This window comes from Sinocyclocheilus grahami, unplaced genomic scaffold (assembly GCF_001515645.1).
Source record: "Sinocyclocheilus grahami isolate Dianchi unplaced genomic scaffold, SAMN03320097.WGS_v1.1 scaffold1041.1, whole genome shotgun sequence".
NCBI classification, from domain to species: domain Eukaryota; kingdom Metazoa; phylum Chordata; class Actinopteri; order Cypriniformes; family Cyprinidae; genus Sinocyclocheilus; species Sinocyclocheilus grahami.
This window is the reverse complement of record NW_015506220.1, coordinates 4,003-27,078: the sequence shown is the minus strand read 5'-3', so window position 1 is coordinate 27,078 and position 23,076 is coordinate 4,003. Positions and strand designations below refer to the sequence as shown.

General features: G+C 37.9%; 1 protein-coding gene across 2 annotated transcripts; it reads right to left on the bottom strand.

Annotated features, from left to right (window-relative positions):
* Window positions 1–79: 79 nt before the first annotated feature.
* LOC107566017 (calsenilin-like) lies at window positions 80–14,742 on the bottom strand. Of its 2 annotated transcripts, XM_016251371.1 has the most exons (8): window positions 14,365–14,742; window positions 12,640–12,764; window positions 11,964–12,033; window positions 11,768–11,838; window positions 11,583–11,690; window positions 11,383–11,487; window positions 11,224–11,286; window positions 80–1,125 (listed from the first exon to the last, which is right to left on the bottom strand). In XM_016251371.1, exons 1-8 carry the CDS (start codon window positions 14,474–14,476, stop codon window positions 1,078–1,080), a joined length of 702 nt encoding a protein of 233 aa, XP_016106857.1. In that variant the 5' UTR covers window positions 14,477–14,742; the 3' UTR covers window positions 80–1,077. The 2 variants fall into 2 exon arrangements, with proteins under 2 accessions (XP_016106857.1, XP_016106856.1); XM_016251370.1 differs by lacking the exon at window positions 14,365–14,742 and having other exon boundaries at window positions 12,640–13,328.
* Between the last annotated feature and the right edge of the window lie 8,334 nt (window positions 14,743–23,076).

Below are 23,076 nucleotides of genomic sequence, written 5' to 3'. Positions count from 1 at the left end.
CAGTCTGTTTATATATATATATATATATATATATATATATATATATAAATCCAAATAATTTTTTTAATGAGCATAATAAAACTTGTAAACCACATTTTTAATAATCTGGACATGTCCGTTCATGGCCAAACCCTGCATTCTATTAGATGCCACCTGACAAATAAATACATTTCTGAAAATAAAACACATACTTCTATACTTCTAAAATGCCTATAGTGTAAATATAACTTTTAATATACCTCATTGCTGTGCAATAATCAAATGTGACCAAGCAAATCACCCTGGCCCCACTGATATGTGCAATACAGGTTTGAGCAGAACTTATAAACACTGGTACACTACGTAACTTCACGCATACAGTTGCTTTAGTTTGCTTACAGTCTTCTGTGGGATCTACTGGCTTACAAGGAAGAAAATGTACAACTTTGTCTGTCTCCATGCAAGAAAATCACAAATATCTCACATATTTGGACAGGCATGCTTCAGGTCGGTTTTCATCACATTTATTTTGTTATTTTGGTGACTTTTACGTGTAGTCTCTGGTGTGCTTCAATCGTCGTTGGTGCTGGACCTTCCTTTGGATCCCTTGAAATCCATAGTTACTGTACTCTCGTTCAAACTATGGTATCTGGAAGGTTGAGATTGAGTCTTGTAATCTCCCTCATTCATAATCAGAAGGCAGAAGATAGCAGTCCAGAGTGGTGATGGTTTTTATCTGGATGTTAGAGAGCCCATTGGAATCCATCAACCAGTGATACAAAACGTGGCTTTGCTACTTCATTTGCTCATTCTGATCAGAAAGTTCCACCACACGGTTGCCGGTATCTAGCAACTGGAAGGATCCCAGCCATCCAGGTTTTTCTTTTTAAAAGTAGTCCTGCTGTGAAGTACAAACTGTGACGCCATACTGTAGGCTATGTGCTGGTCTATACGATTCTACGGAGTGCGGCAGGCATGGGAGTAGTGCTACAGGACAAGACAGAGAGTGATTGCTGTGCTAGTTTGGTATATAGATGTGGAGAGAACTGGATTGGGGCTTTGAGGGCTGTTTTAGCTTTGGATCGCTCCATTCCTGTCCTATATCACGTTTTCAAAGAGCTGCATGGAGTTCATGATGTTTTCGTCCTGGAAAGCAGAAGAAGAATCAATTATGACAGTTTGAAATAGTCGGCATCAACCTTAAAGAGACAGTTTGCTTCTAGTTATCAAATTTCATTCACGGTCATGTTCAGTTCAAATATGGTATGACGTCAATGATGTCAAACGTTTTACGAACCATACACACATTTTTTTTTTACATTGAACTGAATGTTTTTAAGTAAATTTTTTTTCATACATTTTTACACTGAATATGATCTAAATAGTAATGATTTTAGGAACATGAACAGCATGGGAATGAATGCAGTATTTTATGTAAAAATGGTTTTATGAATTATTTATGTAAATTTTGCATTGAAATTATTGCATTAATTTATGGTTTTACAGCCTATTGTCATACATTTTTTGCATTGAATTGAAAGTGATAATTTAAAAATGGCTATACAATTTACATAACAAATTTACATAAGTAGAGATTTACAAGTAATATACGTACATTCTCACATTAGACTGAATGAGATCATTTACATAAGAAAGGTTTTATTAGTATTTATGTAATTTGGATATTGAATTGAATGTGATAATTTTCATGAAAATGGTTTCACAAATGATTTATTTACATTTTCACATTGGACTGAATGTAATGATTCACAGAAGAGTGACTTTAAGAAGAATTAAGGTAAATGTTCCCATTGTAAGCGATAACAATGGTTATACAAACTATTAACATATCTTTTTTATTGAATTAAATGCAATAATTGTGACCCTGGACCACAAAACCAGTCATAAGGGTCAATTTATTGAAATTGAGATTTATACATCATCTGAAAGCTGGCTAAATAAGCTTTCCATTGATGTATGGTTTGTTAGGATAGGACAATATTTGGCCGAGATACAACTATTTGAAAATCTGGAATCTGAGGGTGCAAAAAAATCTAAATACTGAGAAAATCGCCTTTAAAGTTGTCCAAATGAAGTTCTTAGCAATGCATATTACTAATCAACAATTACGTTTTAATATATTTAGAGTAGGAAGTTTACAAAATATCTTCATGGAACATGATCTTTACTTAATATCCTAATGATTTTTGGCATAAAAGAAAAATCTATAATTTTGACCCATACAATGTATTTTTGGCTATTGCTACAAATATACCCCAGCGACTTAAGATTGGTTTTGTGGTCCAGGGTCACAATTTACTTAAAAATAGTTATACAAATTTATGTAAAACTTTGTTTTTAACAGAATGCAATTATTTACATGTGTTTTACAAGTAATTTACATATTGTCAGACTTTGTTCCGTGTTTTGTGTGTGTCTTGCTCCCCATGTGCCTTCCTATGCCCATATTTGGTTAGTTTCCTGTTCCTGTCCTGATTAGGTTGATTTGTCTCCAGGTGTTCCCCGTTTTATGTCTATTGATCCCAGGTGTGTCTCGTCACCTCCTCATCCTGTCATGTGTTTAAATAGTGTTCCCTGTCTTGAGTTTAGCGTCTGAAGAAGAAGATGAATAGTACATGATTCATTAGCATTATTTCGGTGATGATTTGAATTTGGGCGGCGGTAGCAACACTGGGGTGTGACTGAGGTGGTGATGGAAGGAAGTTGCGTAGATTCAGGAAGTGATCCGGAGACGGATGGAATGGATGGCGGGGAATTAGAAAGTACTGAAAATGGTAATTGGACTTTAGTGGAAAATCGTAAAAGGAAAAAAATGAGGGATCAAACATCTGGAGCAGATAGTGAAAGGAAACAGGTTAGTAGACCGAAAGAAGAGTACAAGGTAATGCTTAAATTTCTAGCGGAATCGGCTAATGTGTTGAACCCAATTAAAATAACTAAAGCTCTGAAAGAAGCGGTTGGCAAGATTGATAGTGCAAAGAGGGTGAGAGATGGCAGATTACGGTTCTTGTCATGACAAGAAGCAGCAAAAAGCTGCAGTAGGACTAAAATCTCTGCTGGGAATAAAAGTATCGTGTACAATAATGGAGGAAAGGAAATGGGTGAAAGGCATGATAACAGGGAGTTTCAGTTGAGTCTATCAGGGGCAGTAGTAGAAGATGTGAAGAGACTTAAATGTCAAAAATGAACGAAAGGTAGATAGCCTCTCTGTAATGATTCAACTTGATGTGGAAAAATTACCTGAGAAAGTGTATCTAGGATATGAGTTACGTGGTACGACCATATATTCCCCCACCTATAAGATGCTTTAAGTGTCAGAAGTTTGGTCACGTAGCTGCGGTATGCAATGGAAAACAATGTTGTGCTAGATGTGGAGGAGAGCACGAGTACGGAAAGTGTGGGCATGGAGTGAACCCAAAATGTTGTAATTGTGGAGAAAACCGTAGTGCGGGTTATGGAGGATGTAAAGTTAGAAAGGATGCTGTGAAAGCGCAAAATATAGGAGTATCATATGTGGAAGCTTTAAAGCGTGTCCAAAAAATCTGAAGACAAGTGCAGGAAAAGCAGATCTGGTGGAAAAATCATCTACGGTGGATGAACAAGTAGTAGAAGAGTAAATGACAATACAATGTTGATCGATAAGATGTCATTCACTGCATTTATGGCAGAAGTCGTCAATTGCTCAGCACAAACAAAGTCGAACAGAAAGAATCAGAATAATCCTGAGGGCAGCTGGGAGATATTTGGATGTGGAAGGAGTAACGGTGGAACAAGTAAATGAGAAATTAAAGGTTCAGATCTCAAATACACAAACGGCATGTGGTTGGTCTTAATAATTCTTCAGTGGAATGCTAGAAGTTTGATAGCAAATGGCCAGGAATTTAAAAAAATGTATTTCAGGTGCTAGATTTACACCTCAGGTAATTTGTATTCAAGAAACTTGGCTCAAACCACACTTGAAGTTTGTTTTACAAGGATACACCGCAGTTAGAAGGGACAGGAAAGTTGGAAATGGTGGCGGAGTAGTAACATTCATTAAAACTGATATAGCCTATAAGCAAGTGAATGTAAGGGAAGGATGTGAATCAGTGATAGTAGAAGTTTGGTCAGGATCACAAATTAGAATTAATAAATTTTTATAATCCCTGTAAAAGATTAAATGGTGAAACACTGACAAATATAGGGGGAGAAGGTAGCCATAGTGAGGTGTGTTGTGGTGATTTTAATGCACACAATACATTATGGGGTAGTGAGCACGCAGATCATAATGGAAGAACTCTTAGAAATGAAAAATCTAGTGTGCATTAATGATGGGAGTGGTTGGATATATCCAAAAGTAAATATTCAGCTATTGACTTAACAATTATGTCCGAATGTTTAGCTAAAGATTGTGGAATGTATTAGGAAAAAATTAATAGGAAGTGATAATTTTCCTCTGTACTGTAAAATGGGATTAGAAGTTTCAAAAACAGACATAGAAAGGGTTCCTAGATGGAAGATTAAAGCAGCAGATTGGAATGCATTTCAGTGTGACTGTGAACCAAGATTACAAAGTTTAAACCGTAATAGATGATGTGGAGCAATATAATAATACAATTTGTGAAATTCTTTGTGAGGTTGCAGAAGATGTAATGGGTAAAAGTATAGGTAGGCAGAAAAAGAAAAATGTGCCATGGTGGACTGATGAGTGTAGTTAAAACAAGAAATAGGTTATTAAGGAGAGTTAAAAAGTCATATTCTTTTGATGACTTTATTGCATATAAGAGAGCACAGGCAGCGGTGAGAAGTTATCTGTGTAGCTAAAAGAAATCATTGGAGAGAATATTGTGATAGAATTGGTGAAAATGTAGACATCAGCGCTGTATGGGGAATGATCAGAAAAATGGCAGGGATACATAATTTTAACAGTATACCAGTTTTAATAAGTGGAAATAAACAAGTTATCAGTAATAAAGAAAAGGCAGAGGTTTTGGCTGAGGCATTTGTAAAGGTGCATAGTAATGGTCACATTCCAGAAGAAATGAGGGGAAAAAGAGAACAAAGATTAAGAGATAATCCAGATGTTTTAATTCAAAAAGTTTCCTCGGAAAGTCCAATGGATGCCATATTCACATTGAATGAACTAAAACAGGCACTGAAAGGGGTTAGACATACTGGTTACACTTTACTTGAAGGGGTGTGCATAATCATGACATGACACCTTCATAATCATGACATGACACCTTCATAATCATGACATGACACATATCATGAATATGAAGGTTTTTTATGCATGTTTATGACAACTGTCATTAAGTGTAATTCGCTCAGTTGTGTCATTTTTAATGCAAATATGACATTATTTGACCTAACCCTACCCCTACCCTTACCCCTAACCATAGCCCATAACAAAGACATCTCAAACAATGTCAGCTTTGCACTAAAAATTACATAACTGAGCGAATGACACTTAATGACAGTTGTCATAAACATGCATAAAACCTCCTTCATATTCATGACATGTGTCATGTCATGATTATGAAGGTGTCATGTCCGTCTTATGCACACCCCTTCAAGTAAAGTGTTACCGACATACTTCTCCAGGGAAAGATGAAGTGTGTTATGATATGATCAAGCATCTATCAGAAAAAGCATTAAATATAATATTAAAACTTTACAATGAAGTATGGAAATCAGGGAAACTCCCGTATTCGTGGAAACAAGGCATTATAGTACCTATTGCAAAACCTGGGAAAGACCAATCTATTCCGATGAACTATAGACATTGCTGTAACATCAAACATGTGCAAAGTAATGGAAAGAATGGTTATGTCACGAGTATTTTATTTGGAAACAAAAATTTGTTGCATCCATATCAGAGTGGATTTAGAAAGGGACGTAGTACACTAGATGCAGTTGTATGCTTGGAGAATGAAATAAGGAAAGCTCTATTGAAAAGAGAAGCGGTAATAGGAGTTTTTTTTGACATTGAGGCGGCGTATGACATGGTGTGGAAGGAAGGGCTGTTAATTAAATTGGATCGAATGGGCATCAAGGGAAGGTTATATAACTGGATTATGGATTTCTTGCAAGAACGAACAATACAAGTGAGAGTAGGTAGGAACGACAAGAAAGCATGAGTATACTGCTGACATTTGAAGGTAAGATGCCAGAAAAGGTGAAATTGGGATATATCAGTTACGTAATCAGAGAATATATTCCAAAGCCTCTGCGATGTTTCAAATGCCAGCGAATTGGACATGTGGCTGCAGTGTGCAGAGGAAAAATGAGATGTGTGAAGTGTGGGGAAGAACACCAATATGACAAGTGTACAAATGATCTCAAATGTTGTAATTGTGGGGGTCCACATAGTGCTGCTTACGGAGGACGTGAGTTTCAGATAAAAGCAAAAGAGGTTCAGAGATATAAGGTTGAAAATAAAGTTTCATATGCGAAAGCAGTGAAGGTGCTGTAATAGTAAGGTGGTAAGAGCAGAAGAACCGTTGGCGAATGATGAGCAATCTTTAAGGAATGTGGAGACAGGGAATAGAAAGGAGAATGATTGTAATCATAAATGTCTAAAAGAAAACAACCTAATAATGACAAAGGAGAACTTTCTGGCATTTATTGTGAAAGTGATTAATGTTACAGTGATGATGACAAGTAGATAAGCTAAAATAAAAACCATACTAGATGCTGCATCAGAATTCTTAGGGATTAATGGAATCTCTGCTCACATGATACATGACATACTCACTCGGTCAACAACAACAGATGCTTCTCAGATATCTGATTAGCTTAATGGTGATAAGTGTACTACAATGGAATGCAAGAAGTTTAATTGCGAATGGACAGGAATTCAAAAAATTGATTTTAGACTTAGAATACAGGCCAAATTTAATATGCGTTCAGGAAACATGGCTTAAACCAAATCTTCAGTTTGCTTTACCAGGTTATAATTCAGTTCGGAAAGATAGAGTTGGGAGTCAAGGAGGGGGGGTAGTTACATTTATAAAAGATGGAATGACATATAGAGTTCTTGCAGAGGTGAAGGAGTTGGAGTGTGTTTTGGTTGAGATTTTTTATCATGAGAACTCACTTGTAGTCTGTAACTTTTATAATCCATGTAAAAACATGTCATTAAATTAACTTGAAACGGTTGAAAGAGGTAAGAGAGTTATGGTGTGGGGATTTTAATGCTCACAACTGGTTATGGGGTAGTAAAAAAAAATTGATTCTAATGGGGAAATAATAGAACAATTTATGGAGGAGAGATCTTTAGTTTGCTTAAACTCTGGAGAAGGTACAAGATATAATGTAATAGATAATACGGTATCATGTTTCGATCTTACATTAATATCAAATGAAATGACTGAGATTTGTGGATGGAAAGTAATCAGCGACAACACAATTGGAAGACTTGAAACGGTTGAGAGGAAAGAAAGAGTTATGGTGTGGGGATTTTAATGCTCACAATTGGTTATGGGGTAGTAAAAAAAATTATTCTAATGTGGAAATAATAGAACAATTTATGGAGGAGAGATCTTTAGTTTGCTTAAACTCTGGAGAAGGTACAAGATATAATGTAATAGATAATACGGTATCATGTTTCGATCTTACATTAATATCAAATGAAATGACTGAGATTTGTGGATGGAAAGTAATCAGCGACAACACAATTGGAAGTGATCACTTTCCAATCATTTGTAAATTAAATGTTAGAAATCATAATACGGGACATTATCTTCAAAATAAATGGATGTATGAGAAGGCAGACTGGATAGCATTTGGGAAATACTGTGAAGAAAATAAAGATAAGGTGAAGGAGGATACAGTTGAAATATTTTGCAAATCGCTTACAGACTTAATATTAGAATCTGCAACCCTATATACTGTATACCTCAAAGAACTGCGGGTGAGAAAATGAGGAAGATTCCATGGTGGACAGAAGAATGCAGCAAAGCAGTAAAAGAAAGAAATAAGACATTTAAACAACTTAGGAAAAATATGAATATGGATTATATGTTGAAATACAAGAGAGCAAGAGCCAATACGAGAATAATTATTAAAACAGCTAAGAGGGAAGGTTGGAGGAAATTTTGCTCTTCTATAGGAAAAGACCACTATAGATCAAGTATGGAAAATGCTTCAGAATATGGGTGGAAGAGGGAAAAAGAGAAAGCAAATTCCAGTGTTGATTGAGAATGATATAATTGCTATATCAGATATAGAAAAAGCAAATATGCTTGGAAAGGTTTTAGAAAGATTACATAGTTTAGAATTGGGTGAAGAATACGAAGAAAGAAGAAAGGTTTTTTTGGAAACCAATCCAAATATTATGCAAGAGAGAAGAAACGGAAACAGTAGCATGGATATGGATTTTACCATTTCAGAACTAAAAATAGCACTGCAGAAATGTGCAAATACTGCCCCAAGATGTGACCGGGTGAGTTACCAGATGTTTAAACATCTTTCAGATAATGTTATTTTATTGATACTTCAATTATACAATAAAATATGGAGAGAAGGAATAATAACAAGCAATTATAATTCCAATCTTAAAGCCAGCGAAAGATCCAACAAATCCTGAAGGTTATCGACCAATAGCATGGACATCAAATTTATGCAAATGAATGGAGAAACTAATAGTTCAAAGGGTAAATTATGATTGAGAGAAAAGGAGTAAATATAGCAAATATCAGTGTGGCTTTAGAAGTAAACGATCAACGATAGATGCGTTAAGTAAAGTTAGTAATGATATAGAAAAGGCAATTAATATGAAAGAGATTATGATAGTAGTATACTTTGATATAGAAAAGGCATATGATACAGTATGGAGAGAAGGATTGCTATATAAAGCTTCAAAAATGGGTATAGAAGGTAAATTATATAACTGGTTAAAACTATTTTATTCAATCGAACATTTGTAGTTCATGTGGGCTCATGCCAGTCATCTTTTTTTAATGCAGAAAGGAAAGGAATTTTAATAGGATTTTGTTGGGTTCCAGCCCATATAGGGGTAGTTGGGAATGAAATAAGTGATCAATTGGCTAAAAATGCTTTAAAAAAAAAAGAAATTGATATCAGTGTTCCATTAGGTAGAGGGGAAGTTAAAAGTATTACTAAGAGGAATGTTACAAGGGGATGGCAAGAAGTGTGGAATTTAGATTATAAAGGAAGACATTTATATCAAATCAAAAAGCAGGTAGATACTAAAATGATTGTAAGAGGAAGGGATAGGAAGGAAGAGGGGATAATAGCTAGATTAAGACTGGGTCATTCAGGGCTGAATGGTTCATTGTTTTTAATTGGTGTACATATTAACGGCTTATGTGAATTTTGTGGTGAGAAAGAAACAATTGAGCATGCAATATATGAATGTATAAAGTATAGTGAGAATAGGAAGGAACTAATAGCATATCTAAAAGATAAAGGTAAGAAGAATAAGGATGTGGGATATTTATTGGGATATGAATTTAATAGTGATAGAACAGGATATAGGATTTTATTTAATTTTTTATATAGCACAGGACTAGATAAAAGAATATAATATAAAAGATGTTCTGTTTCGGTTTGGAGTCTAAGGGGTTCAGTGTGGAGGACGGAGGAGCTGAACACGCAGCGCCAACCGATACCTGGACTCTTGATGGCTTCAGAGTTGAGACAGAATAACTAATATGATAAAAGAAAATCCTGATTGCACAATACCACAGTAGGTGGCGATATGCGCAAAGATTGCAACTCGCCATAAAACTAAGAAGAAGAAGAGTTTAGTGTCCGGTATTGTTTATGTCTTCATAGCCTGAGTGTTTCTTTGTGTCAATTAAATCCATTTGGATTGATGTACTCTCCCTCTGCTCCTCACTCCGCTCAGCAGTGCACTCGTGAAAAAGAGATTTGCTTTTTCCCGTGCGTTCCATCATCCCAGCTCCCAGACACGACCGACCTCGACTGGAAGGAGACAGTCATCCGGTGTCTGGAGAGTCTCCGATCCCGATCCGGAACCCCTCTGCCGGCAGTTCCTGAGTCAATTCAGCCGGCTGTTAATATGGCAAGCCCACTAAACATTAATGTGGCAAGCCCGCCGGATGTCCATGTGGAGCTCGGTCCAGTAGCCCACTAAACATTAATGTGGCAAGCCCGCCGGATGTCCATGTGGAGCTCGCTCCAGTGTCGGCTCAAGCCCCAGAGCTCGCTCCAGTGTCGGCTCCAGCCCCAGAGCTCGCTCCAGTCTCAGCTCCTCGAATGCGCTTTGCTGTGCCTGCTCCTCCAGAGCGCCCTCCAGTGCCAGCACCACGTAAGCGTTACCCTGATCCCCAGTTAAGCCCAGGGAGGGCTCCTGTTTCCCCCGTATAGCCCAGGGAGGGCTCTTGATCCCCGTTAAGCCCAGGGAGGGCTCCAGGCCCCGAGTACAGCCCCGTAAATTTCCCCAAGTATTTTTTTTGGGGGTGGGTAGTAAGGCTCCAGCTGTAGAGGCGGGGGGCTGGGGCCGTGGCCTCGGAGGCTGCTCCGCCATGGCCTCCTGAGGCTCCTGATCCGCCATGGCCTCCCGAGGCTCCTGATCCGCCATAGCACCCCGAATGGGTACCGCTCTGGAGGCCAACTGTCCCCTGTCTGTCCTGAGGGACCTCCAGAGTGCCCACCCCCCCCTCCCCATTGGATATTATATGACATGAGGACACTCCTTCCGGAAGGGGGCGTTATGTCAGTCTTTGTTCCGTGTTTTGTGTGTGTCTTGCTCCCCATGTGCCTTCCTATTCCCATATATGGTTAGGTTCCTGTAACTGTCCTGATTAGGTTGATTTCCAGGTGTTCCCCGTTTTATGTCTATTGATCCCAGGTGTGTCTCGTCACCTCCTCATCCTGTCATGTGTTTAAATGGTGTTCTCTGTCTTGAGTTCAGCGTCCGGTATGGTTTATGTCTACATGTATAGCGTGAGTGTTCTGTGTTCCTGTGTCAATTAAACCCATTTGGATTGACGTACTCCTCGTCTCTCTCCGTTCCTTGCTCCTCACTCCGCTCAGCAGTGCACTTGTGACGCATATATTTTCACATTAAAAGTGATCATTAACAACATTGGTTTTATTACCTACTTATGCAATTTTCACTTTGAATTGAATGATAATTTAAAGAATGTTTTTGCAAACCATTCGTGTACAGTTTTACATTGAATTGAATGCAATAATTCATGTATAAATTATTTTTAAACCATTTACACAAAGTTGTGACTAATTTCAACTTACCTTCTGACAGGTCTCAATAAACTCCTCAATAGTGACCACACCATCTCGATTTCTGTCCATTTTCTATAAGAAAATGTAGTAAGCTAAAGATCTTAAGGCTCTGGTAAGATCGTGTGCATTGATTTTATATTGTCTTCATATTGTTAAGTGTGCTGGTACCTGGAAGAACTTTTCCACATGTTCAGATGGAGCTTCATCTCGCACACTGGGGTAGGTATACCTGCCCATCATGTCGTAGATTGACTTCATGATTAACAGCATCTCCTACAACACACACACACGTCACTTGTGACTATTTGAGTCTACATGACAAAAGCATCAGTGATGGGAGCATTAGAGCATAAAGGTTTAGTAAGCACCTCTTTAGTGATGTATCCATCCTTGTTGATGTCATAAAGGTTGAAAGCCCAGTTGAGCTTTTCAGTGACAGATCCTCTCAGCAACACAGACAGACCAATCACAAAGTCCTGCCACAGACAGTAGAGAGTGGACAATGAAGAAAAAAAAATGATAAAAAGAAAGCTGTGATTATGGATATTCTCACCTCAAAACGAATCGAGCCATTTCTGTCAAGATCAAATGCATTAAAAAGGAAGTGGGCATATGTGGTGGCATCTGAGGGAACAATAACAAATAGATCAGTAAGAAAAACAGACTAAACTTCCAATTAGTCTCAAATCAGAATTCATGCAAAACCAATAAACACATTTACTGATTTAGTGAAAAACATATGTATTTACCCCCTTGGGGAAAGAACTGAGAGTAGATGGTCTTGAAAGTTTCCTCATCAACCAAACCACTTGGGCACTCCTTAAATGGAAAGAGAGGCACATCTAATTAAACATTTAATTAAACAGATAATGGACTAATTCTCACTGTGCCATATCGGCAGCTCGTGAAGGCTTTAAATAAGTGCATTGTGCTAATTTTCTGTCCTATATAGTACTATACACATCTGCTGAAACAAACAGAACGAACAACATTTTCTACCCCAAAGCTCTTCCTTAAAGATAAACTGTCATTTTTTTTATGAATAATTGAAATACTACTACTACTTTCTGCAATCAGGTTTTCACCTGGTGGACAATAAAATGGGTGGAAAAAAAGAGACTTATGTTAAGTGAGTCATATCTAGGGACGAGAATATCATAGAGACTTGGGCTATTTTGCTCTGATGGATCAATAAGAAACCATCTAGAATACTCTGGAAATTGTGTTAGTGAGTCAAGTGGATAAATGTGAAAAATCTATCTTTTTGCAGTTCTGTTTGGAGTTAAATTTCAAATTTAATGCGCAACATAAAACTTTTTCATATCATTGATTTATTTCTTTTAAAACTGTACCAAACTGCAACAGTCTTGATAGTTTGTCCTAATATTACCTAATAGTTGTTCTCTCTCTTTTACAGATACTCACGTTTTTGAAGCCTCTATAAAGGGACTGCAGCTCCTTCTTGGTGAATTTGGTCTGAGCCTGCAGCTGCTCCAGACCCTCAGGCTGATGTCGCACTGTGGACAGCTCGAGGTCACTGTCACTGCTGTCTATGGGAGAAAAAGTGCAAAAAAAGAGAGAGGAAGAGGAGGAAAGCAGAACGATAGAGAGGGAAGGGGTCGGGAAAGGGGTGAGTTTATGGGATGCAGGACGGGATGGGGTGAGAGAGCATTTCAAAGAGGGAGACAGTGGTTGCGAGGACAGAAAAAGGAAGAAAAAGGGGAGTAAAAGCAAAAGAGTTAGCATAACAGTCAAAGATGTGCGGGAAGAGGAAAGAGAAAGAAATGGAGGTTTGATAGACAGGGTATCACTTTCTTTTTCCAGTGTAACTGACTCTTGATGTCAATGCGAATGACTTTAATTTAAGGTCCCCATACTGTTAGACTACAGTAATTATCATTGCTGGATTTAAGTATTTGTTTCTTCGGAGCTCTGCTAGTGTTTGGATATGAGTCAATCACATAATGAAGAAAGCACCCCACGAAAAGAAAAGGAGATAGACTAAATAACAAACAGAAGAGACTAAACTAGACAGGTGCTTACACTCACCATCTTTACAAAAACAGATAAAAAGTGAGATAGGGAGCCACAAGGAGGACAGAAAGGGTCAGAGAGAGAGTGAGAAAAGAAAAAAGAGAGAAACGGTCAAATCAAAAAATCCACAAAAAATAGAGCAATCACTTAATAAAAGTCGGCAAATTGATGGAGGAAGAGAAACTACCGTATCAGTTTTGTTACTGTTAAGTAAAACTATTCAAATCGTCATAGTACTTTAATTAATCGTGTTAATTGAAATAAAGTTGAAATCAAATAAAAATATTAGATGAAAAACTACTTTTAAAAACCTAAACAAAAATTAGGAATGTTGCTTTGACAACTAATAAAAATATAAGTTTAAGTACTAAAATTACTTAAACTAAATATAAATGAAAAATGACCAAATCACATAATTAAATTTTAAATGGAAAATATTAAAATAATTAAACATATTAATAAATACTATAATAGCATATAAATAATATTAAAAGAGCAGAGCAAATAATCCTGTCATGCTTTAGGGAACAAAAACAGACATTTCTTGAAAACGCAAAGAACTGGGAAATCCCTCAAAAATTGGGAGAAAAAAATAAAAATGTTCCAAGTTAAATACAATCCATCTGGCATGCTGTTGATTACCAGACATGGAAAAATAACAAAAACGAAATAAAACAAAATACTTTTTCTCAATCAGTACTTTTGTTTTCCAGAAAAGACAAAAATATCTAAACATCCTTAATACAATATAAATGTATTTAAGAAGCAAAACATGACAATAAGACAATATATGTATAGTACTGATAATAAATGAAAACTAAATTACATTTAAATATTAGCTTTCTTGTGTTAAGCTTCAAGCTAACAAAAGTGAGTTAGTGAGTTTTTATTTCGGGTAAGAAAAATCAACTACATTCAAGATAAATCCTCTGAATATTATAAGCAACTTTGCCTCTCAAATAAATGTATTTTGTTTTAAGGAAGATTCGATATTTTGACTGAAATGCCACAAATGCTGTCAACAGAGAAAACAATCTCTAAATATCATCTATAAACAATATCTCCATTTTGCAATCCCTGAAATGATGTTTGCTATTTTCTCTCTCTTTCTCTCACCTGTCTCAGTAATGTCTATGAGTCCAAGCAGATGCATGAGTTTGAGAAACATGATGACCAGGCAGACAATGCCCACAGTCTGTAACCCCTCTGTCTCCCATCTCACACTCATCCTGACACTCTGTCCCTCAACACTCTTTCACAGCACGTCTCGTTCTTCCAGCTCAGTCCTGTTTTAGAATGTTAATTCCACAAGCTTCATAAACGAAACGTAAGTATCCTAGAAAGCCGATAACGTAATTGAGGTAAAAAGATGGGCAGATGTCCTGTTTCAAGAAACATCTGTCACACATTTTTGGAAAAGTCTGTAAAACCTGCAAAAGCATCTTATGTTGATGTCATCTTGTCTTAGTCTTGTGTCCAAAATGACTTTGGAGTCCAGATATATGCTGGTAACTCTCCTCACTCATTATTTCTTAGCCTCTGTTCTTCTCACATCTATTTAAAAGTTCACTCTGACACAATTTTCAAAGGGAATTGAGAAAACTCCCACTCAGGAGACAAGGTTGTCCCAATTAGATTTAGACACAACCCCAACATGAATTTTGAACTTTGACATGATGATAAAAAAACAGACACCTTGTTTCTGCTTCAAATGAGTCAACACAGCAAATCATCATGTTTTGAAGTACATCTTCGTCCTCAGAATTGCAGTTCAAATGAAAGTTCCCTGGCAAAAGTAAAACGATTTTATGCCTTTGATTGGTCTGGAATGGACATCTAATATTTGAAGTTGTTAGAACAGATGCACACTCACAAGGTGCCCTAAATCCTGCTTCCCCTGTCTTGTGAACCAGTTTCCCACGACTAATTGTTCTCTCTTCAGCCTTTGTGATATGACTGTGATCTACAGAGACTGTTCTTCATTTATCCTTCTATTGGCAGCATTGTTATTCAGTGCTCTCTTTCCAAGAGTGATCTTTTAAATTTGGTCATGCACAACAGATTTATGACAACTAAAACCATTAGCTACTGTGGTCTTTAGGATTTTTTAAAAATATGTTTTTGAAAGAAGCGTCTTATGTTCACCAAGGCTGCATTTATTTAATCAAAATACAGTAAAAATCGTAATATTGTCAACTAATATTACAATTTAAAATAACTGTTTTCTGTTTTAATATATTTAAAAAATTTAAAATTTATTTCTGTGATGGCAAAGCTGAATTTTCAGCAGCCATTACTCCAGTCTTCAGTGTCACATGATCTTTCAGAAATCATTCTTACTGGCTGATTTGATGCTTAAGAAACATTTTATTATAAATGAAAACAGTTGTGCCTCTTAATTCTTTTGTGGAAACAGTGATCATTATTTTTTTAACCAGGATTCTTTAATTAATTGAAAGTTCAAAGGGAGCATTTCTTTGGAATAGAAATCATTAATAGCATCATAAATGTCATTTTTGATCAATTTATAGCAAGTTTGCTTAATTTCTTGCAAAAAATAACTTTTGAATGGCAGTATATATTATCCATTGTATTCCTTTTATGCCGAAGCAAGAGATCGTCAACAGAGAAATGCTTTTTAGAACCAGAATTTCCCTGCGTTCTATTCGGAAGGGCTCATCCCTATGCCCTAATCCCTTCAAAGGGTTTACCCTCCGGAGTGAGAGCTTCGAAGGGCTGAAGGGTGTAGGGGACCAAACAACATCATCTCGTGCCCACATTGAGGCGCCGTCATCATGCAAAGAATCTGCGCAAAGGATCATGGGAGGCCTACACTCTTAAAAATAAAGGTGCTTCAAAAGGTTCTTCAAGCGATGCCATAGAAGAACCATTTTTGGTTCCACAAAGAACCATTCAGTAAAAAGGTTTTTTAAAGAACCATCTCTTTCTTACCTTTTTGCAATCTGAAGAACCTTCTTTCGCCACAAAGAACCTTTTGTGAAACAGAAAGGTTCTTTAGATATTAAAGGTTCTTTATGGAACCATTTAGACAAAAAGGTTCTTCTATGGCATCGTGAAGCACCTTTATTTTTAAGAGTGTAAGTGTCCATCAGTTATACCCTTCGAAATCCTTCATTCCGAAGGGCCCTTTGAAGCAGCCAGTTTTGAGCACTTCGGTTTGGAATGACCCTTCAATATGGCGGCCATGATTGTTTTCACTCCGAAGTGCCCTTCGGAGGGCGATATATCCCGTTTGGAACGCACCGTGTCTAACCACGCTAACCAGTCGAACCTTGACCCCTTGGTTTCTCGCATTTGAGATCATGTAAAGAAACATCGCCCTCTAGTGGCCAATTCTTCATGTCTGCAGTGCACAACAGTATACCATTTGCATTAAACTACAAGCAGAAACATTCAAGTTGAACAAAATAATAGTTGACAGATCATATTCCTCTCATGCAACAGAGCTGGCACATACTGATCATTATGCACGCTTCCCTTCAAAAGTAATACTTTTGATCAATTTATAGCAAGTTTGCTTAATTTCTTGCAAAAAATAACTTTTGAATGGCAGTATATATTATCCATTGTATTCCTTTTATGCCGAAGCAAGAGATCGTCAACAGAGAAATGCTTTTTAGAACCAGAATTTCCCTGCGTTCTATTCGGAAGGGCTCATCCCTATGCCCTAATCCCTTCAAAGGGTTTACCCTCCGGAGTGAGAGCTTCGAAGGGCTGAAGGGTGTAGGGGACCAAACAACATCATCTCGTGCCCACATTGAGGCGCCGTCATCATGCAAAGAATCTGCGCAAAGGATCATGGGAGGCCTACACTCTTAAAAATAAAGGTGCTTCAAAAGGTTCTTCAAGCGATGCCATAGAAGAACCATTTTTGGTTCCACAAAGAACCATTCAGTAAAAAGGTTTTTTAAAGAACCATCTCTTTCTTACCTTTTTGCAATCTGAAGAACCTTCTTTCGCCACAAAGAACCTTTTGTGAAACAGAAAGGTTCTTTAGATATTAAAGGTTCTTTATGGAACCATTTAGACAAAAAGGTTCTTCTATGGCATCGTGAAGCACCTTTATTTTTAAGAGTGTAAGTGTCCATCAGTTATACCCTTCGAAATCCTTCATTCCGAAGGGCCCTTTGAAGCAGCCAGTTTTGAGCACTTCGGTTTGGAATGACCCTTCAATATGGCGGCCATGATTGTTTTCACTCCGAAGTGCCCTTCGGAGGGCGATATATCCCGTTTGGAACGCACCGTGTCTAACCACGCTAACCAGTCAAACCTTGACCCCTTGGTTTCTCGCATTTGAGATCATGTAAAGAAACATCGCCCTCTAGTGGCCAATTCTTCATGTCTGCAGTGCACAACAGTATACCATTTGCATTAAACTATAAGCAGAAACATTCAAGTTGAACAAAATAATAGTTGACAGATCATATTCCTCTCATGCAACAGAGCTGGCACATACTGATCATTACGCACGCTTCCCTTCAAAAGTAATACTTCAGCATCTCTGGTTACATATTAGATTCACACCAGCAGAAGCCCAAAATAAACTTCACTCTCATGAAACACGGCTCTCAGGTATAGTCAGAGCTGTAGTAAGTGATGCCACTGAGCTAAAAATAGCCCCCTGCTGATTCGTTGGGTGGTCCGGCTCATGGGCCAATGCTAGAAGAAGATTTATGTTTAGATTACAGGAGGCACTCAGACACTTCCAGATGATCAAGTGTTTATATGCATAACTGTCTGTTATAAAAGGTGATGTGTTATGCCTATACTGTTAGCACCTATATATCCTTGCTGAAAAAAATGGATAAACCAGCCTTAAAACTGCTGGTTTTAGGTGGTTTTATCTGGTCTACCCTGATTTCCCAGCCTGACAGCTGACAAGTTGTCAAAGACTCATAAAAATACACAAACCAGTCCAGCCCAATACGGTTTAGAGAAAAGCTACGACCAGCTTAAGCCACTCAAAGTGATTACAATTAATTATTGCAAAAATATGCATGAATCTATGAAGTTTTATTTTTTTATCAGGATACTTTTAATGAAAGAAAAAGACTGATAGTTGGAGATTGATTCTCGTTAATAATAGTGACTAGTCACCTCTGTTCCTGAAAGTCAAACAGACGAGACACAAATGTCAAGACCATTTAAGGAAAACCGGACAAAAATAAACAATTGTACAGACAGATTAATCAAGCAAGAATATGTATGTACAATACAGCACTCAGATGCCAAATATTTCACATAGTTGTAGGCCAATCTTCACTCTTTATGCCTTGATAGTAAGTAATTCAAGACAACAAAGATGTGACAAGACACAGGGCACGTCCACCAGACGATAGACGAAATGTGGAGAACAGTGGAGAAAATAAAAATATCTCCAATCTCAAGCTTTGTGACTCCAGAGGAAGTGCATCTTCAGTACATGAAGGTGCTGACTCTGATCTGTACTTTCAGAAATGATTGGTGGATATGATCTTGTGATGAAGTGAGGGGTGAGATGGAATTGGACAGTGCCCTTTAGGACCCAGTACAGAGACCAGCGGACCCATTTTTAGGTAGCCGTAAAGAAAGCCTGTTCAATACAGCATACATTATGAATGAAGGGTAATGTTAGACTGGATTTAGATTCAAAGAGAGAAAGTGTGTGTTCATGTTTGAAAGAGAGAGAGAGAGAGAGAGAGAGAGAGAGAATGCAGTATTTCTGACACCAATATAACATTCTCATTAAGTTACTTGTCTTTGAGTATGTAGTAAATAATAAGAAAAAACTAAAATAAAATCTGGACGTGTCGTTTGTGCAAAACAAATCACATACTAGCACATCATAAACCTAAACAATAAAACGTTTCCTATAACATTTATCATTAATAACAGACATACGCACACAGATATAATCAGCTATTTAGGTAGTTATATAGTAAGTCCATGAACATTTTTTTTTAATCAACTTTTAAATCAACTTAAACACCTGTATTTCTCATATTTAATTTAGCACAGTTTTTACACCATTTTAATCACCTTTTTTTAAATGTATCATTTAGTACAGATTAATTCGTCTCCTAATTAATAAGGTCATAAAAGCAGCAAGCATAATAATTATGAAAGAATTGACAAAATGCTGCAGTTAATAGTTTTAGATGGAGTATAACATGTCAACTTAATTTAATGTCAGATGGAATATAGCATGTCAAATTTATTTCACTTCTATTTCTAACTGCTGATTTTAATGAAGATATACAATAGCCTTCAATTGTTTTTATAAAAACAATCAGCTAATTATAATTTATAATTGGCAAATAATATGTAAATTTAATTATGATTACTCCTCTTCCTAAAATAAACTTTTTAGAATTTAATAAAATATATTATTTGCTCTATTTATGAATATTTTTTTTACCTTTAAGATCATTCCCAAAAGGAGGTTATGCCAGATTTTAAATTTCTAAGAACAATGTTGTCCCCAAACTATCCCGGTGATGCAGTCCCACTGTAACACCTGGTGTAAGATGTATTTGTTGTGTTTATGTCTGCATACAGCACAGCAGACGTTGCGATAAAATACTTCATACTTTCTCCCACCAGCCACATGTGACCCAATGACCTTCAAAACTCACAAGAAGTGAAAACTCAACAGGAACAATCGATTTATGCATTCAAAAGTACTGTAAAAGCACAATACTTTTCCTTCACTTTAACACAAACATCATAACATTACTAGAGAAGAATCATCAGATTTGTTATCTCTATCTTTGGGATGCACCTGATGCAACCCCAGCCTCACGGTCCCCATTGGTCAAGCAAATCACCATGACAACAAAGGGGAGGACCTCAGTTCTAGAATGCTCCTTACCTTCCAGTGACATGGGCTCCAGAATGCCGAACTGTTTGAGAACAGCCACGAACAAAATGATGACCACTCCGATGGCAAACAGCTCCATTCCCTGAATACCCATGACCAATGACGCTGATTTACGGCTTTCGACACAAGAACTTCTAGAACTACTGGAAGTATTAATCTGCTAGTGTGTGTACTAACACGGGACAAAGCCAACTGGCCGATATAGCATGGTGCCAGACGCAGAGTGTCTCAAAAAGAAAGATTCATTTCATTAGTTCCTTTAGAAGAATATTTAAAAGGAAAATCATGGGATATTTTTGGCAGAACGTCAAGCTAGCAGTGTGCATGGGAAAAAGAATCTGGTCTAGTTATACTCATTTTGGAGATGAGAAGAGAAGTCAGTGTTTCCATGTTAGGTCATTCTTCTTGAAAGCCCCATCGCATAAATAAAGAGCTGGATTGCAGTTCTTGTACACAGTCCAGATGTGTAAAAGTCATCCTGGGCCGCAAATGTTATTTGCAAGTGTCAACAACAGACAAGAGCATTTCAAACTCTGCCGTGAAGAAGTGCTGCGGTGACGCTGCGATATTCAAGATTGTTGATTCAAAGGTGTATGTTTTGGTGTGAGACAGGAGGCACAAGAGAACAGAAATTCATTCAATAGATCCAGATGAGTACAATGTGGAATTGCGACTTGGAAGCTATGGGCACACTGCGCTGATTTTGCTGTTAAAACGATCATATTTCATTTCAAGTCCTAAGTGGCTTTTAAATCCAGGTTTTGTTGATGTTGATACAGAAATTTGAGACTAAAGGGCAGCCTAGTGCCTCAAACTGGAATAATTTGTCTATGTAGAAGTCACTGAAGTAATACTCAGTTTAGTTATACGCAGGATCAACATCTGGCACTGCCTCGGTCACTGCGACAACCACTGAGGTGGCATCTGGAATCCTGATCCAAAGCGTTCGGTGGCCTCCTGCTTGCGTGCTACTCCAGGTTGGTGCAAATCTGCAAAAAAGCTACAAGGTACTTCCTGTGGCATTGGCAAAAATACATCAATCCTTCACAGATTGGGTGGATCCGTCTTTAAATGCAAATTCCCTGAAGCTCTCAATACTTAGCCCCCGTCAAACCTTTCAAATGGCCCATTAAGTTGGGTGATACGTCTTGGGAGTGGTTCTGAAGAATGCGGTTACTCGTCTCCTCCTCCTCTGGGTTTCTGCCATCAGTCAAGCGCCCTCATCTTTTCCCTCGTCTGTTTCCTCAGAGTCAGCATCAAGTGCTTTTGTCTCTTCTTTCAACTTGTACTGTACCGTTTGTGTTCTTCCTCCCTCCCTCCCTCGCTTCTCTTGCCCTCTCTTGTCCCGTAATAATCTGCAGTGGGCAGTTTATCTTCACCTCTCTGTCCATCCTACCCCTTCTTCCGTGTCTTTTTTTCTATGCTCATCTATGACCACTCCATCCCTTCTTTTATCCATCGCTCACTTTCCAAGCCTCACTACCCTTGACTGCATGCAAAGTCAGACCCTTGTGAGAACTGGTCCTTAGTTATACGCAGGATCAACCTGCCTCGGTGCCTCGGTCACTGCGACAACCACTGAGGTGGCATCTGGAATCCTGATCCAAAGCGTTCGGTGGCCTCCTGCTACTCCAGTACTCCAGGTTGGTGCAAATCTGCAAAAAAGCTACAAGGTACTTCCTGTGGCATTGGCAAAAATACATCAATCCTTCACAGATTGGGTGGATCCGTCTTTAAATGCAAATTCCCTGAAGCTCTCAATACTTAGCCCCCGTCAAACCTTTCAAATGGCCCATTAAGTTGGGTGATACGTCTTGGGAGTGGTTCTGAAGAATGCGGTTACTCGTCTCCTCCTCCTCTGGGTTTCTGCCGTCAGTCAAGCGCCCTCATCTTTTCCCTCGTCTGTTTCCTCAGAGTCAGCATCAAGTGCTTTTGTCTCTTCTTTCAACTTGTACTGTACCGTTTGTGTTCTTCCTCCCTCCCTCCCTCGCTTCTCTTGCCCTCTCTTGTCCCGTAATAATCTGCAGTGGGCAGTTTATCTTCACCTCTCTGTCCATCCTACCCCTTCTTCCGTGTCTTTTTTTCTATGCTCATCTATGACCACTCCATCCCTTCTTTTATCCATCGCTCACTTTCCAAGCCTCACTACCCTTGACTGCATGCAAAGTCAGACCCTTGTGAGAACTGGTCCTTTTTCTCTGACCACAATCCCTTTCTCTCTCTCTCTCTTTTCCTTTCCCTTTCTCTTCTCTCTTCCTTTCTGCCTGGGGACTTGGGGAAAAGTCACATTTCCAAACAGGGCAGAAAGCAGGAGAGAGGGAGAGATACTAGGGGGATCAGATTCCAGGGACGCCCTCCCCTACCGATTTCCCAGCCTCCATCAACCCACATATCTGTTCCGTCTGAAGCACTTCGCGAGTGAAGCAAGGCAAGGCCTCTGCGTGGAATGGGACAACCAGAGGAGATAACATTAGCTTACGGGTTTTCCTGTTTATAGTTTAGTGAGAGAGGAAAGGAGAGAGCTATAATAGCTCAGTTAGATTAAAGAATCAATAAAGCCTTAATGGTAGCTTTAAGTCAACCAAGATCAAACGCTGTTTCTACTGCCCACATCCGCTCATCTTCTCTCACCACCCCCTCCTCCTCCTTTTTCTTGTTAAAAGAGCCATAAAAAGATAATGAATGTCAGAAATGAAAACAGGAAAAAAAAAATGGAAATGTGGTGATACAATATTTGAAATGCAATGGTAATCTTTGGGAAAAATCTAAATTTTGAAATGTCATCCGCAAATTATAAAGAATAATACACTTCAAGATGAAATACACCCTTCAGAAGACAAAATTCACAAAATTCATAAAAATTCTAAAGCAATGTAAATTAATTGCCAATGCTCTTTATATCATGATTTGAACTAACTAAATTAATTAATTAAATATTAATTATTTAA

What these genes read in the sequence shown, in the direction of transcription:
- LOC107566017 (XM_016251370.1), bottom strand. Translation starts at nt 12,960, where the DNA reads ATGCTAACTCTTTTGCTTTTACTCCCCTTTTTCTTCCTTTTTCTGTCC. An exon ending in TTTATAGAGGCTTCAAAAAC is followed by an intron (nt 12,034 to 12,639) that starts GTGAGTATCTGT and finishes TTTCCATTTAAG; the next exon opens with GAGTGCCCAAGTGGTTTGGT. An exon ending in ATGGCTCGATTCGTTTTGAG is followed by an intron (nt 11,691 to 11,767) that starts GTGAGAATATCC and finishes TGTCTGTGGCAG; the next exon opens with GACTTTGTGATTGGTCTGTC.